The sequence below is a fragment of the Aulonocara sp. 'chitande type north' Nkhata Bay genome, linkage group LG6 (genome assembly GCF_057382095.1).
Source record: "Aulonocara sp. 'chitande type north' Nkhata Bay isolate Kocher_YH1m ecotype deep benthic linkage group LG6, A_spYH_male_GT1.1, whole genome shotgun sequence".
Taxonomy (NCBI): Eukaryota; Metazoa; Chordata; class Actinopteri; order Cichliformes; family Cichlidae; genus Aulonocara; species Aulonocara sp. 'chitande type north' Nkhata Bay.
The window spans coordinates 27,095,418-27,111,699 of NC_141349.1; the positions used below are offsets into that span (position 1 = coordinate 27,095,418).

At 38.2% G+C, this 16,282-nt stretch overlaps 1 protein-coding gene across 2 annotated transcripts; it reads left to right on the forward strand.

Annotated features, from left to right (window-relative positions):
• The first annotated feature begins 140 nt into the window (after nucleotides 1-140).
• On the forward strand, nucleotides 141-14,796 carry slc34a2a (solute carrier family 34 member 2a). Of its 2 annotated transcripts, XM_086295978.1 has the most exons (14): nucleotides 141-479; nucleotides 584-653; nucleotides 1,537-1,600; nucleotides 1,691-1,801; nucleotides 2,919-3,047; nucleotides 3,308-3,451; nucleotides 3,560-3,671; nucleotides 7,758-7,950; nucleotides 8,325-8,420; nucleotides 8,509-8,629; nucleotides 9,417-9,584; nucleotides 9,674-9,790; nucleotides 10,126-10,250; nucleotides 11,750-14,796. In XM_086295978.1, the coding sequence occupies exons 2-14, from the start codon at nucleotides 630-632 to the stop codon at nucleotides 12,311-12,313; spliced, it is 1,968 nt and encodes a 655-aa protein (XP_086152104.1). In that variant the 5' UTR covers nucleotides 141-479; nucleotides 584-629; the 3' UTR covers nucleotides 12,314-14,796. The 2 variants fall into 2 exon arrangements, with proteins under 2 accessions (XP_086152104.1, XP_086152103.1); XM_086295977.1 differs by lacking the exons at nucleotides 141-479; nucleotides 584-653 and having other exon boundaries at nucleotides 1,516-1,600; nucleotides 3,308-3,671.
• Nucleotides 14,797-16,282: the final 1,486 nt, after the last annotated feature.

Consider the following 16,282-nt stretch of genomic DNA (forward strand, 5'->3'; position numbering starts at 1 on the left):
CCAAAAATACACTCAAGTTGGACTTGTATGACATTATAGACCCACCCCATCCCCAATACAGTCAATGATCACACCCCACTGCCCTGTGTGGTATAAATAAATCTTTGTCAGGGCATCCATTGTGTCTGTCACCTCTTTCCCATGTTAATCTCAGGGTCCACCAGCTGGAGATATCCTCACTCTGAGAGCTGTGCATGAGACATGCAACGAAGAATTATTTTTTTTAACAGCTAAATTAAGCACAGAGTTTTTGCTTTAAGAGTTCATGTTTTAAATGGATGATCATATTTCCAAACGGGACACGCAAACAGAACTGATTATGAGTTTTGCGTGCAAAATGTACAAAGTACATCGGTAGGGTAAGTTTAGCAGCAGGTGTGGAGGTGCAGTTGAAAGCTGACGCCACCAGCCTGAGACTTATCAGGTACAATGTGAGTTGGATTGCAACACCACTGACAAAAAGATTAAAGCCGAGTCAGGTAAGAATAATCAAAGTTTGGAAGGTGTGTTTATCTTATCATCGTGACAGAAGTGTTCCCAGTGATGTGAACACTGCACATCACATTTTTTTATCTGCACAAAGGCAGCATTTTTAAACCGGAGGCTGAAGTAAAAAGTGCACGGGAAGGATGGACACACTACACCCGCCACAGGTGAGGACAGACATGTCTCAGTCAATCTTCTAATTATTTTTGCTGCTGTTAACTGAAAACTGAATGCAAAACTGGAGTATTTAAGTTAATAAAATTATATGATGGATTGGGAGAATCCGTATGGGTCAAGAGTTCATGAACTGCAACATTTGTATGGTAACACGAGGATGTGTGGAGATTTTTAAATTATATTTATTTATAAATTCTTAAAATATGTTTTAACATACATACTGCTGTGTATGCATGTGGCTCTTAATTCATGTGGGAAAAAACACGTTTATTGTTACTGAGCTGGAATTCAGAACAGAAAACACTGAAATTAAGTCTGAAAATGATTGGATGTGGTCCACTGAAGCCCAGCATGTGAAAACTAAAACTGACGTTCAATATTAGCTGTGCAGTAATCCTCTTATGAACAAGTAATGATAGAAAACAGGGCACAGCTTAGACAAATGTGACACAAAGATCAATACATGTATCAATACATGGCATGAGACAAGATGTGTGTGTGTGTGTGTTATTCCTGAAGCCAATACCTGCTAGAGAAAATTAGTTTAAAAGCGAGGAGCCGATACAGCTGAATGAGGTTTTCTGTATCTATGCTTAGTTTGCTGCATTGTTAGTTAACGGCAATCATCACTCTAACAAATTGCAGCAAAAATAGAGGAAATTTTACATAGCAATGCATCATTCTGTGTAAAAGCTTGCTGCATTTAGGGATAACAGCAAGCTACTTTACAGTTTATGTATAATATGGAGTTTTTTCTTTGTGTTATCTAAATATTACAATAGCGTTGATATAATTTAAGTATTATTTATGCTAAAGAATAGTTTGAGAATGACTAAAGCTAAATGAGTGAAAATGAATCTGATTTTTTTTCAGCAAATGGCTACAAAAAACAAATGTAAGGAAGACAACGATGAGAAAAATGGATATAAAAGTAAAGGTGTGTAAGGAAAAGCTACTGATTGATTTAATCAGAATTACATGTGTGTGTGCAGCAGGACAAAAATGGTCTTTTTTCTCATGTTTATAGAAATCAAAGCGAGCCCTGCACATTCCACTGCGGCTCTGATCGTGGATGAGCCGGAGGAGACAGATCCATGGGACCTGCCAGAACTGAAGGACGCGGGTGTCCCGTGGTCAGGTGTAGACTCGTTGTTTCTAATAGTACAAGCAATGTCTCATCAAGGACTGTGATAAGACAGTCCTGATAAGATGAGCACATTGTTAATAACTATTGCATTTACAAATCAGGCCTAGTGATTAAGAACATTACCTGTACATCACACCATAAAGAGCTGCAGTAAAACACAAAGTCCTGCAGCTAAAGAGTTACTGTTTGTTACAGTGATAATTAAAATAGTCACTGAGAAGCTTTTATATTTGATTTTTAAACAAAGTGAACCCCCCCCCCCCCCCCAATAAGTTTATGTGTTTAGGAGCTTTTCCTCATGTACACCATATTAATTTTCAGTGTGTTAATATTCAGTGTGTCCTATTAAAGGTGTAAATGCTTTTGCAAACACTTGTTTCATATTTCGAGTTTGTCTGTAAGTTTGATGATTTTGTAAATATTTATTTAAAAACAGCTTTAAGTGTTGATCTGTATAAAACTAAAAGAATAAGACATAAAAGGTTTTCATGTTTTAAAACATTAATACAAACTCTAGTTTGCTTCTGGATCATCATTACCTCATTTTAAGAAGTTCAAACATTGATCTGATTACTTGAACAGTGTACCAGTAATAAATGGTAGTGTTAGTGATAGCAGTGAACAAACGTCCTGTTCAGATAAGATAAATTAGGTAAATTTGCTTTGACTGCAATAGAGGTTAAGATGAACTCTAAAATTATAGAACATAATACTACTAGTATATAAAATTATTAGTGCTGTCAGCGCTAGTCTTGTTAAAATGATGTTAACGCCATAACCGCATTAACGTGGCAAATCTCCGTTAGCGAGTTACTGCGTGGGGCTGCACGGCGTCAATGTGTTAGCGTGGTTAGGTCGTTAACGCATTAACGCCGTGCAGCCCCACGAGATTAACGCTGACAGCACTAAAAAATATACATGAATTACTATATTCACTTAGTTGTTACCCTCCTCTTTGAATCCAGCGCCACTGGACTATAGAGTTTACAATAAAGAAGAAGGGGGGGGGAGTAAGGTGTATTTTTGTGTAATAGTGCTTTTTTTCAGTCAGTTATTTCAGACATGTTGATCTTGTATATTTTGCTTTGTCTCTTTCTCTTTGTTTCAGCTCTGGATACCAAAGGGAAGGTCCTCAGAGTGCTGATATCAGTGGGGAAGCTGATTCTGCTTTTAGGTTTCCTCTATATGTTCGTCTGTTCTCTTGACATCCTGAGCTCAGCTTTCCAGCTTGTGGGAGGTACTCACTCTTAAACTTATCAGAAGCTGTGAGTTAATGTAATATTGAGCAATAAACTTGCAAGCTATAGTCCTTTTACCACAGCAGACATCTTGTTTTTAAGACACTGTGCAAGTCACCTTTAGCAGTACTCAGTTCTACTACTGTTTAAAATGTACCCGATCACCAATCCCAAGCATAATATATAATATTTTTATATTCAAAAATAAAATATGGTATGAATGTGAAAATGTTCACTCTCTACTTTTCACCTGGTCCAGGTAAAACGGCAGGTGACATCTTTCAGGACAACGAAATTTTGTCCAACCCTCTGGCTGGTTTAGTCATTGGTGTTCTGGTCACCCTGCTGGTCCAGAGCTCATCCACTTCCTCCTCCATAGTTGTCAGCATGGTCTCGTCTGGTTGTGAGTATGAACTTCTCCCCTCTACCAGCACATACAGAGACACATCCATGCATAGAAAACTCATCATGAGTGAGGATGATATTGAAGGAGGTCTTTGTGTCTCCACAGTGTTAACAGTTCAGGTAGCCGTTCCTATCATCATGGGCACCAACATCGGCACCTCGGTCACAAACACTCTAGTCGCCATGACGCAGGCTGGTGAACGCAACACTTTTCGGAGGTAATGAATTTGTGCATCATGGAAGCTTCCTTTCCTTCTGCTAAACAGAAAAAAGTAACCCAGGAGAAAATATGTGTGTGTTCTTCATTATATTGTAGTAATATACAGAAATATATACCTTGCGAATCTTGTGGGCATTCTCCCACGGTATCTAGAGGAACACCCTGATGAATTATAGCTCTGTTCAGACGTTTACATGCACTCATCATGGGCATCGATGTATGGTTATTCGGGGATTTCCATGTTTTCTTTTAACTGCTCTTTTTCCAGAGTGAACTTATTGTACAGAATACATCTTTACTGACTTAAAAAAAGGATTGAGTGCATAAATTTGAATTTTCTGTAATCTACACATGGTCAAAACTATATACGCAGGATCAAATATACTTTATCCACTCCAAAACTAGTTTTGATGTGTGAACGTCCAAACTGTTTCCAAGTTTCAACCATCTAGCTGTTGCTTTGAGATGAAGTTAGAGAATGTGTAGGACCTTTAGCTTCTCCTTTGCTTCACCATATGGGGGTGGTGTTGAAGGTCTCAGTCCATGGCGACATAATACTCACTTCACTGACCGTTATGTGGTATTTCAGAAGTTTCTAGTTCATGGCAGGCTTTTTCCAGAATATCTTAAGCAATGTCTTCTCATCCCGGGTAACAGTTTGGGACTTCCTCCAGAACTCTACAGTTCTTCTTCTTTGCTGGCAAAGAGAAATTATCAGCCGTAGTCTCTCATGATCAAAAAATTCTTGCTTTTATTTATTTTTTAACATTTAAAGTCAGTAAAATGTATTCTGTACAATCATTCCACCCTGAAAGAAGAACAGTTCAATGAAGTCATTAAAGCCAAAAATTACCATGGCATTCATGCCAATGATAAATACATGTAATAATAATAATAATAATAATAATAAATTTTATATATAGGCACCTTTCAGACCCTCAAGGTCACCTTACAGTAACACGTAAACAATACCATAAAAAAAGATAAGAAAAATGTATATATAGCAAACATGGTAGATAAAATTTAGACATAAACAGTCATAAAAGTATAAAGGCAAATATAAAAACTGGGCAAGGTAAAAATGGACTCAGACAGATCAGGTGTATGCAATTCTAAATAGATGAGTCTTGAGACGTGATTGAAAAGTGGTGAGACAGTGTGTGGTCTGGAGAGCAAGTGGAAGTGCATTCCAAAGTCTCGGGGCAGAACAACTAAAGGCTCTGAGTCTAATGGTAGTCAGGCGAGCAGGTGGAACTGACAGAAGGGAAGCTGAAGAAGAGCGGAGTGTACGGAGGGGTGAGTATGTATGGAGAAGATCGGATAGATATGGAGGAGCAAAGTTATGAAGCGCTTTGAAAGTGAGAAGCAGGATCTTGAAATTGACACGGAGGTGAATTGGAAGCCAATAGAGCTGTTTAAGAACAGGTGTTATATGTTCAGTGGATCTAGTTCTGGAAATAATACGAGCAGCTGTATTTTGAACCAACTGCAGTTTATGGAGGGATTTATGAGGTAAACCATAGAGAAGAGAATTACAGTAATCCAGACGAGATGTGACAAGAGCATTGACAAGTATGGCGGTACTGATATTATTTATATGTGCTGTGAAGGACAGAGTGCTATCGAGGATGACACCAAGACTCTTAACCCGAGGGGAGGGTGTGACAACAGAGTTATCAATGGATAACGAAAGACTGGTTGGAACTGTTTTGATCTGGTGCCTATTAAAATTAATTCTGTTTTATTGCCATTAAGTTTAAGAAAGTTGTGAGTAAACCAGACCTTGATTTCACTTAAACCGTCAGAAATGGATGTGGGTGGGAGAGTAGCTGTGGGTTTGGAGGATAGGTAGAGCTGGGTGTCATCTGCGTAGCAGTGAAACTGGATGTTATGCTTCCTAAAAATATTACCTAGGGGTAGGAGATAGATGATAAAAAAGTAAAGGACCCAGGACAGAGCCTTGGGGTACACCGGAATTAACTGGAGTAGATACTGAACTGTAATTGAACAAACTGTGAGCGGCCAGAGAGATAAGAAGTAAACCAGGTGAGTACTGTACCATTGATGCCAATAGATGCTAATCTGTGAAGGAGGATGCGGTGGGACAAAAGCTGCTGTAAGGTCAAGGAGAATGAGAATGGATATAAGTCCAGAATCAGCTACAAGCAAAAGATCATTGGTGATTTTTACTAGGGCTGTTTCTGTACTGTGACATGAACGGAAGCCGGACTGAAACTGTTCATACAAGTTATTTCCAATGAGATGATGATGAACCTGTGCAGCCACTATCTTTTCAAGAATTTTTGCTAGGAAAGGGAGATTTGAACTTGGCCTGAAATTTTTTAGATTGGAGAGATCTGAACCATTCTTTTTCAGTATTGGAGTTATTATTGCAGTTTTAAGAGAAGAAGGAACAGAACCAGATATAAGAGAGGAGTGTGCGATATTAGCAATCAGTGGGGCAAGAGACGGGAATGAGAGTTTAACAAGATTTGTTGGCAGTGGATCAAGTTTACATGATGATGACTTTAAGTTAGTAATTATGGAAGATAGCTGAGTTATTGTGGGAAGTTCAAAATTGGATAGAGAGGATGACAGCTGAGAAGGACAAAAAATGCAGATAGAACAATTGACCATTTCACAGGACGAGGGCAATTGCTGATGAATAGTCTCAATCTTGGTGTAAAAAAAGTCCATAAATTTGTTGCAAACTGTGGCAGAGTGTGTATGTATGGCAAAGGTATCTGGGGTTTATATTATGCAATGTAGAAAACAAAGTGCGAGTGTTTCCTTCAGCGGATTCAATAACAGAGGTGTAGTAAGCAGATTTAGCATGATGAATAGCTTCTTTATAGTGTTGTATATGACTGAGATACATGTCTTTGTGAATAGTAAGTCCTGTTTTCCTGGATAGACGTTCCAGGCAGCGTCCAGTAGCTTTAAGTTGGCGAAGTTCAGATGAGTATCAGAAAGAAACAGTCCGAGTTTTTTGGGGAGCCAAGGTATCTAAGAGGTTGATAAGTTCATTGTTATAGTGTTATAGTCTATGGAAGCTGAGGCATCAATGGTAGGTAAGTTGTTAATGCCATGGGAAAGAGCTGATAGATCAATGCTCCTAACATTTCTAAAAGTAATTGAGCGGTTTTGTTTATTTTTTACGGAGCCCTGCAGGGGACATGGGAGAAAAAAAAATTAAGACAGACTTTTGCGAGATCTCGCAAAACTATCTCGGGATCTCGCAAAAGTTTTGCGAGATCTCGCAAATCAAACTCGGGATCTCGCAAAACAAACTCGGGATCTCGCAAAACTTTTGCGAGATCTCGCAAAAGTTTTAGCCGCATTCTTCCCGTTAGCTTCGAGCTAACGGGAGGTCGAGACCCACTACAGCCGGGAGGAACACCGCTTTCCCGGCACATCGTGCCTCGACCTCCCCGTCGGCTTCGAGCCGGCGTCCGAAGAATGCGGCTAAAAGTTTTGCGAGATCTCGCAAAACTTTTGCGAGATCCCGAGTTTGTTTTGCGAGATCTCGCAAAACTTTTGCAAGATGTGATGATCTGTCCTAAAAAGATGAACATAGATAAATTAAAAGTGTGATGAACTTACTGTGAAGTTATACATATTTCCGCCAGAATTACTTTATTGTATTTTTATGGATACTGTTATCTGCATTCAATTTTAGATAACTAATCCTGTGAATTTTATTTCATTTTATGATGATTTGTTCTTTTCTTGACTTGTTTACTTAGCTGTAAATGAATATTAATCGGTCTGTTTTATTACTCTCTTATTATCTGTATTATTATCTTACCTCTGAAGCTCTTTGAACTCCAATAACCTGCTACTATGTAACTGACAAACAGCCTTCTTTTCAACCTGAGATTCTTAGGCCTCCGGGAAATAAAATAAATACAAAATTAACCATGTAATATTTAATAAAAAATAAATAAATCAACAAACAAAATAGTTAATTAATTTTTATTTTATGACTCTAGAATTCTTTACCTGGAAAGCAGTGATATCACGCTTTCATCAAAAAGATCAAAGGTCATTGTTGTCTTGCTTTTGTGTTTCATTATACACTTAGAGCTTTCGCAGGGGCCACAGTGCACGACTTCTTTAACTGGCTCTCAGTGTTGGTGCTGCTGCCTCTGGAGGTAGCCAGTGGTTACTTGTTTGTGGTCACCAAGCTCATCACTGATTCATTCGAAATCCAGAGTGGAGAGGCCCCAGATCTGTTAAATGTGATCACTGACCCCCTCACTGAATCAATCATAGAGGTAAGATGTCATTATTATCTTAATTTTCCAAATAACAAACAAACATGCAGCTGCCTTATTCAGTTTTTGGTCATCAATAAGGTGAAAAAACATGCTTGACAGGCCTGGATGATACAGTAAGAGTGGCCATGCATAACATCTATATATAACAGCAGAATTTCACCTCTATCTAAAATGACATTGAGAACACAAAGTATTAAGTAGCACGATTCATTTCCTGAAAGATGAATGCTGACATGAATGTCTGTAGTCTATTGCTTTTTTTCACACTCTTAACATTATCAGACAGATAAGATGCTCATATATAAGACTGTTATCTCTCATGGTTTATAGTTCACAGTTTATTTCCTCCTCCCTTTTTCCTTCTGACTCAGCTGGATGAATCTGTGATTAGTGGGATTGCCACCGACGATCCAGAAGCTAAAAACAAGAGCCTCATAAAGAGATGGTGCCAAACCTTCACCAACACAGTAAGACCAAAGCATGTCAAATATATCCAAATATACTCCAAAGAACTAAGAATTAAATGCTGAATATATGTTTTCCACCCTGTTTCAGACCTTAATGAATGTCACAGTTCCTGGTCCAGAGAACTGTACCTCTCCTTCTCTGTGCTGGGTTGATGGCAATTATACCTTCACGCTAAAGAACATTTCTCAGACATACAATATAAAGAAATGTAAGACCACTATTTACTTTAATTTAATTATGTAAATAAAGGAATAATGTTTCCATCACAATATGATAGACAGTCTCCTTGTAGAGACATTTGGATTGAACTGTGTACTTTTCATTGTCCTTGTGGGACAGTAGTCTGCCCAGATTAAGCATCTCATATACATATATATACATTAGATATACATCAGATGTCATCATAATAATAGTGCAATTTACTAATAGCACTGTGAGTCTATCAGTAAATTGCATACAAAAGTTACTACAACATTATATGAACAAAAGTAGTGGGACACCTACACATTATACCTACAGGAGCTGCTTCAGCTTGGAGACTCATGCCATGAAGCTTCCAGCACACAGTTTTTGTGCTGATGTTAATGCCAGAGGTAATGAGCTGTTCAGTTATTGCATCAGTAGAGCACCGGTGACTTTTATGCACCACGCTCCTCAGCACTCAGTTTATCAGGTCTACCTCTTTAAGGCTGAGTTGCTGTGTTTCCCGAATGCTTCCACTTTGCAACAAAACTACTTCGACTTGATCGTGGGAAAAAAAAATGTTACAAACTGACTTGTTGCATTGCATTGCAGTACCTTACTCAAATTCAGTGGGCCCATTCTTTTACAAATGTTTATAATGGTAGACCTATAAACATTTTTACACTCCTGTGGCAATGAGGCTGAATGAAACACTTGAATTCAAAGACATGTTAAGACATGTAGGCCAGTAGTTTTGTCCACATTGTGTATTTCTTTCTTGTAATTATGTGCGTGTTTCTGTGTGTTGCCAGGTACACACCTCTTTGTGGATGTGAATCTGTCTGATATGGCGGTGGGTCTGATTCTGCTGGCTCTCTCTCTGCTCGTGCTCTGCTCCTGCCTGATCCTCATAGTCAAGCTGCTCAACTCTATGCTGAAGGGACAGGTGGCTGTTGTCATCAAGAAAGTCCTCAACACCAGTGAGCATCACTGCACTCTATAAATTCTGTAAAAAAAAAACTGGATGTGATGTGTAGAATAATACATGAATGTTCTTGTATCTGCACAGATTTCCCATTTCCCTTCGGTTGGGTCACGGGCTACATCGCCATTTTAGTCGGTGCTGGAATGACCTTCATCGTGCAGAGCAGCTCAGTGTTCACTTCTGCCATTACGCCACTAGTTGGTGAGGTTAATTATGCATTCATCCATTACTTCTATCACCTCCATGTATTTATTATTAAAAACAGCATTGATGCACGATTGAAAATATTTGTTTCCTTCTGAATATTTTTTTCTAAAGATTTCTATATCTTGTTTGTCTTCTTTATGTGACTTTTTAGGCAGTAAAGGACAGAATCTGTCTGAAAGGAGTATTGTTCTTTTCTTGATATTTTTGTTTATCCATAATGACCAGGACCTAAATCTAATGACTGTAATATCATGGTGAAGCAGATAGTGATGGTTGTCAGACACATGGTGAAAATATGTATTCCAACCATGTCGTTTTTAATTCAATAGGCATTGGTGTCATCAGTATAGAGAGAGCGTACCCACTGTGTCTTGGTTCAAATATCGGCACAACCACCACAGCCATTCTGGCAGCCATGGCTAGTCCCGGAGAAACTCTGGCTGACGCTCTACAGGTCAGTCATTCCCACAAAAACACTCTCCTGTCCTGGTTAACATTAAATGTGTCAGTAATTGTATTTAGAACCACTACAAGCCTTTCTAAGGTTTTATACTGTACTAAAAAATCATTTTCTTAATTTATAATAATTTAAATATCATTGCAGGTACATCTTCTCATGAGAAATTATGTCATATTTGCTATTTAACATATTTCCTATGGTTACCTACATATTAAGGTCTGCAAAAATCCAAATGACTAATTTTACCCTAATAATAATAATATTTTATCCAACTAATTTAATTTTTATTCAACTGTGACATTTAGCTGAACTTTAAATTTGTGGTTTGAGGGAGAAATTGGGTGCCTCCATGAAAATTTGGGACAAATCGTTGTGGAAACAGCTGTTATATAAACTTACTGGACACTTCATTAGGTACACCTTATCAACTACTTGTTAATACTATCCAGAAAAGGCCGTTCTTTAAATTTGAACAAAATGAAAACTAAAAGACTTTCAAATCACATGAGCCAGTATTTTATTCACAACTCCAAGCATAGATAAGATAACAAATGTTAAAACTGAGAAATCTTATAATTGATTAACAAAATGAGCTCATTTCAATTATGGGTGATTTCAGTAATATCGACTTGTTGGTGCCAGATGAGCTGGTCTGCATATTTGAGAAACTACTGGGATTTTCCCAACAACTACATAAAAAATAGGTCAGAGGAGAATAGCCATACTGCTTCAAGCTGATAGGTACAATTTAAATAACCACCAATTAACGACTCTCAATGCACACCACATCGAACCTTGAAGCAGATTGGCTACAGCAGCAGAGGACCACACCAGATGCCCCTCCTGTCCGCTAAGAACAGGAAACTGAGATTACAGTTCACACAGGTTCTGCGACATTCAGATGGTTGGGACAGAATTAGCTGTAAACAACATACATGGCTCCATTGTGCTTTACATCAAAGAGTAAGGCTGGTCGTAGTGTTGAAATGGGGTGGGAGATATTTGGCACATTTTGACCCCCTAGTACCAACTGAGCATCTTCTGCTGGCTGCATCCAGCAGGATAACACACCATGTCATAAAGCTCAAACTATGTCAAACTGGTTTCTTGAACGTGACAATGAGTTCACTGTACTCATCCCAGCCTCCTCAGTTACCCGATATCAATCAAATAGAGCACCTTTAGGATGTGGCAGAATGAGAAATTCATATCATGGATGTGGAGCTGACCTATCTGCAGAGGTTGTACGATGCTTTCGTCAATATAGACCAAAATCTCTGAATCTTGTTGAATCCATGTCAGGAAGAATTGAAGTCCAAGCAAGGTGTACCTAATAAAGTGACCAGTATCTTTGTGGCTCTGACATCTCGTGCCAAATCATTTATTTTCAATAAAAAAGAAACTTATCAGGAAATTATCAACCTGTAAAAGATTACATTTTTTACTCTGAATTTGTAGCAAGCACTGATGCTTGTTGTTTGTTAACAATTCAGATTGCCCTCGTGCACTTCCTGTTCAACATCTCTGGCATCATTCTGTGGTATCCCATTCCATTTACCCGCGTCCCTATCCGGTTGGCTAAAGGTCTGGGCAACATCACGGGCAAGTACCGCTGGTTTGCTGTAGTCTACATCATCTGCTGCTTCTTCGTTTTACCGCTTCTCATTTTCGCCCTGTCGCTGGCTGGCTGGAAGGTACTGGTGGGCGTGGGTGTTCCTCTACTCATCATGTTGATCATAATCATTGTGATCAACATACTACAAAAGCGGAAACCTGGGTGGCTGCCTGCAGTCCTGCGATCCTGGGACTTCCTCCCACTATGGGCACACTCCCTGGCTCCCTACGACAAAGCAGTTGGGGTTTTAATCGCAAAATGCTGTTGCTGCTGCAAATGCTGCCAAGCTGCATCCGACGACCAAGAAGACAGAGCAGAACAATTGGAAAATAACAAGACAACACACACAGCAGTATATGACAATCATGCAATGAGTGTAGAGAATGAAGCGGAAGATGGGATGAAAATAGAGTTAAATATCCTGAAAATGACCACGCTTTGAGATTTGATATTTTAAGTGCAGTTGTGGTCAGAAGTTTACATGCACTCGTCATGGCCATGAACGTAACTGTGATGTTGGAGTTCTAATGATTTCTTTAACTGTTGTTTTTCCAGGGGGGAATTAAGCCAACTTACAGGACTTTAAAAAGCAAGAACTGGGTGCAAGTTTGAATGTATTTTGAATTTTCTCTAATCCACACAGGATCGAAATTATACATAAACTCATTTAGGTTGTGCTGATAGTTGTACAATGTTATTAAAACGCCTTTTTTCAATTCTTCATTTCAAACAATTCTCTGTAAGTACAAGTTATTTGTCACCACTTTGCCAACTTCTCGAAGAAGACCCCAACTCTCACCCCTTAGATGACAGGGAATTGTTCAGGAACATGTTGAGAAACCACAAAGGCTCAAGCCTGCCATGAACTGGAAACTGCTGGAAAACCAGCAGTAGGAACTGAACAATTGAAGCATGTTTTACATTGCCATGGACTGAGACGGCGCTGACCAAGACAGAAGTCCTTGCTCCAAAATCGACACCTTAAACAACTGATCTACAATTTTCAGCTGCCCACGTGGACAAGCCAAATGCCAAATTTTATGGTCAGGTGACACAAAGATTGAGCTGTTTGATCACAATGACAAGAGGTATGTTTGGATGGTTAAAGGTGAGGCTTTCAAACCTAAGAACACAAATTTATGGATTATGCTTAAAAGCCAGGTTTTTGCCAGGAGACCAGCCAATTTAAACCAAACTCTGCCAAGACTGATGGATGCCAAAAGTATCTGGTCGGACTGCAACTTGATAAGGGACATTTAATCAAATATGTCATTTTGACGCTTTGTGGATGAAGAAATTCCAAAATAAATTCAAACATGTGCACCCTATTGATATTTTTTACTGTCATTAAAGATGTATGCTGTCATTCCACCATGGAAAAAGCAGTTCCAAGAAATCATTAAAAATCCAAAAATCTCCACGATGTATTTAAAGTTCCTACCACAACTGTATGTGTGTGACTGTGTGTGATGCAAAGAAACATACTAATGGACATATTGTAGTGTAACATAGGAAATGACTGCGTAGACGAATGCACTAAAACGTTACATCGTTAACTGAAGTGACCTTGAAATACTAGTGGAAATCTATAATTATATTAATGTCAGCAAATCCTATGAAAGGATGAAAACCAACCACTTTAGTTTCTCAGAGTCATCATATCGCGGCCCCAAACCTAACCCTAACACTAAGGCTAGCCAATCAGAATGTGTGTATGTGTGTTTTTTTCACAGAATATGTAATATTTGTTTTGGGTCTTTTTTTATTTTTTTCTCCTGAAAGATCCTCCTTTACTTTTTCCACAGCATACTATTAGAGTGGGGTTAGGGTTATTAACTATGATGACTTAGATCTCGGAGTACTAATACTTCATAATTTAGCAAGTTTATGATTTTAACATCAAATCCGTTTGGCCTTGCTGAAGACATAAATGCAGCAAACATCAGTGCAATTCTATTAACCTTATAAAGGACATCATCATTTCTTAAAGCAGCTTGCTACTTTAATTGTTTTTACCTTCATTATTTAAATGAAGGGAAATTTTTATTTGACTATTTTTCTGCTGTAAATCAGGGCACAAGACAGGGAACTGTGACAGTGCCAGTCAAATACTTTCACCCAGACATGTTGATTTTCGCTGTTTGAAATTTTGCTATAAAAATGCTTATTTTATTTATGAGTCCTGCTGAGTTGGTGAATTTAAATTTTAATAGTTCCCTGGTTCATGATTAAACACTTGAAAAACCCAAAGGCTTCAACTAAACTTTGTGTTGTGTCATTGTGTCAGTATGCCATCATGATTTTCTGCCTGCTCATTGTTTGCTGATGAACATTTAGCTCATGTGTATAGCCTCAGAACTGGTAGCATCGCTATAAAGTGGTGCATGATGTGACAATTTTTAGCTACACAGACAAAGCTAGACTCAATCATGTTGACTTTGGTCTTTTAAATCAATTTGTGTGTGGATATAAAAATGCAGAATATCACCAGTCTTATCCTTTTGACATTTGAGTAACTGTATTGTCATGAACTAACATAACATAACATTTAACGTGCTAACTGTGGAGTCTGAGATGTAGTGCTTGTTTTTTTGTTTTTTGTTGTTGTTGTTGTTTGTTTGTTTTTTTGCAGTTTCATTGACACACCAACCTGTCATGTTTACCTAGTTTCATCATTTTCCCATTTTTGTATTTTTATACAGAGACAAAAAAAATCACTGTGTATAAAAGACACATTCAGATCTTTAAAACATCGTTTTAAGGTGTAGTATAACTTTGTAATTGAAGAGGTAATTGTATTCAAGGAATATATAGTCCGGAATTAGATGAATGCACATCTAACAATTTGTTTTTGTTTGTTTAATTGTGAGTTGTCCCTCCCAAAAAAACTGTGTTAAAAAGGAAAAAGAATAAAATAATGCTAGATTCATCAATTGGTATGGTTTCCTGACCCGTTTATATGCTGATCATTTCTATATAGCCCTGTTATCTGTGTTATTTGTTTCTGAGCTAACCAAAGTATAAGGAGGGTGTTCAAAGTGTTAAGAGAGATAAAGACAGAGCCCTGCAGTGGTAAGAGTCACTTCAGCAGGGGTCCAGAATACAAGGTCATCACGTGGTTCATGTAGGCTTTAGCTAGTTCCAGGAAGTGCATAATAAGTGAATACAGAGAGACAGAGCACTGTTTCTCCAGAACTAGCAGTCAATAAATGCATCTATCTACACACACACACACACACACACACACACACACACACACACACACACACACACACACACACACACACATACATATGTATAGAGTCTAAAAATATCATAAACTTTGTTAGTATTATTGAATTATTCTTTCATACTTTTTAAAATGACTGTCCAACGGTCCTCTCATTGTACGTTCACTGTATTGTTAGATCTGTGAAGTTTTAATTATTGATGTTTTGTTATTTATTTTTTTTCTAGACATCATCTACATCTACAAGATTGTATGTGTTTAGTTATTTCTTACCTATTTCCTTGATTATTTTCTTTACATTCTACGTTTTGCACAGAATTTAGGTCAACAGTAATTTTTCTCCTAAATGTGCTTTTTAAAAAAATTAGAGTAGAGTTGTACCATCACACCCGGTATCTGGGAAACCTTCACTGTCACGTGTCAGTGAGCCATGTGCAGGGAACATGAGATGCACCATCAATATATCAATAAAGAGGGTGTGCAACTGTGTCAAAGCACAACACGGGAATCACGACAGTTTCCACATGGTCAACTGACATTACAGTTTTTTACAGCTGCTAGGACACATTTCACAATACTTAGGTCACTTTTGCAAAACTCTTCACACAATCCTCCTAACTGACCGTCAGCTTGGCAAAGCAGTTCATTTCACATTCAAAATGCACTACAACTACCAAAACACTTTATTCAGGTCTCAAATAAACTCATTCTTCCAGAACACTAGCAAAGGTTGACAGCCGACAAACACACTTTGTCACCCACAAAACAATGACCTAAAAAACACTAACAACATGTAGCATTACAGTGTTTTCTTGTGTAAAACAAGGACACATCTGTTTATAATTTCAATGTATGTTACTGGAATGAATCAGACATCATGCAGAATTCGTTAATATTTGTTTATGTATTATTTTTTTGCACCAAGTAATCCCAAAATACAAGAATTTGTATACACACCATCCACTGATGCACATACAATAGTAATGCTAATCTACTCTGTCTTCTCCATTTGGCCACAGGTTCTCATCCACATCACATCTAATGTCATCTAGAGCAATACACCTAGGCATCCCTGGCAATCTTCTGCTGATATGTCCAGGCATCCAGCATTCATTGCATCCAGGAGGGACATTTGATCATGTGGATGATGGTCGTAAACCTTCCACCGCCATGAGGAAAAGA

Coding starts and splice junctions, on each gene's coding strand:
- slc34a2a (XM_086295977.1), top strand. CDS start 1,516: ATGAATCTGATTTTTTTTCAGCAAATGGCTACAAAAAACAAATGTAAG. Junction 3,048..3,307: donor AGCTTTCCAGCTTGTGGGAG/GTACTCACTCTT, acceptor CACCTGGTCCAG/GTAAAACGGCAGGTGACATC. Junction 10,251..11,749: donor CTCTGGCTGACGCTCTACAG/GTCAGTCATTCC, acceptor TTAACAATTCAG/ATTGCCCTCGTGCACTTCCT.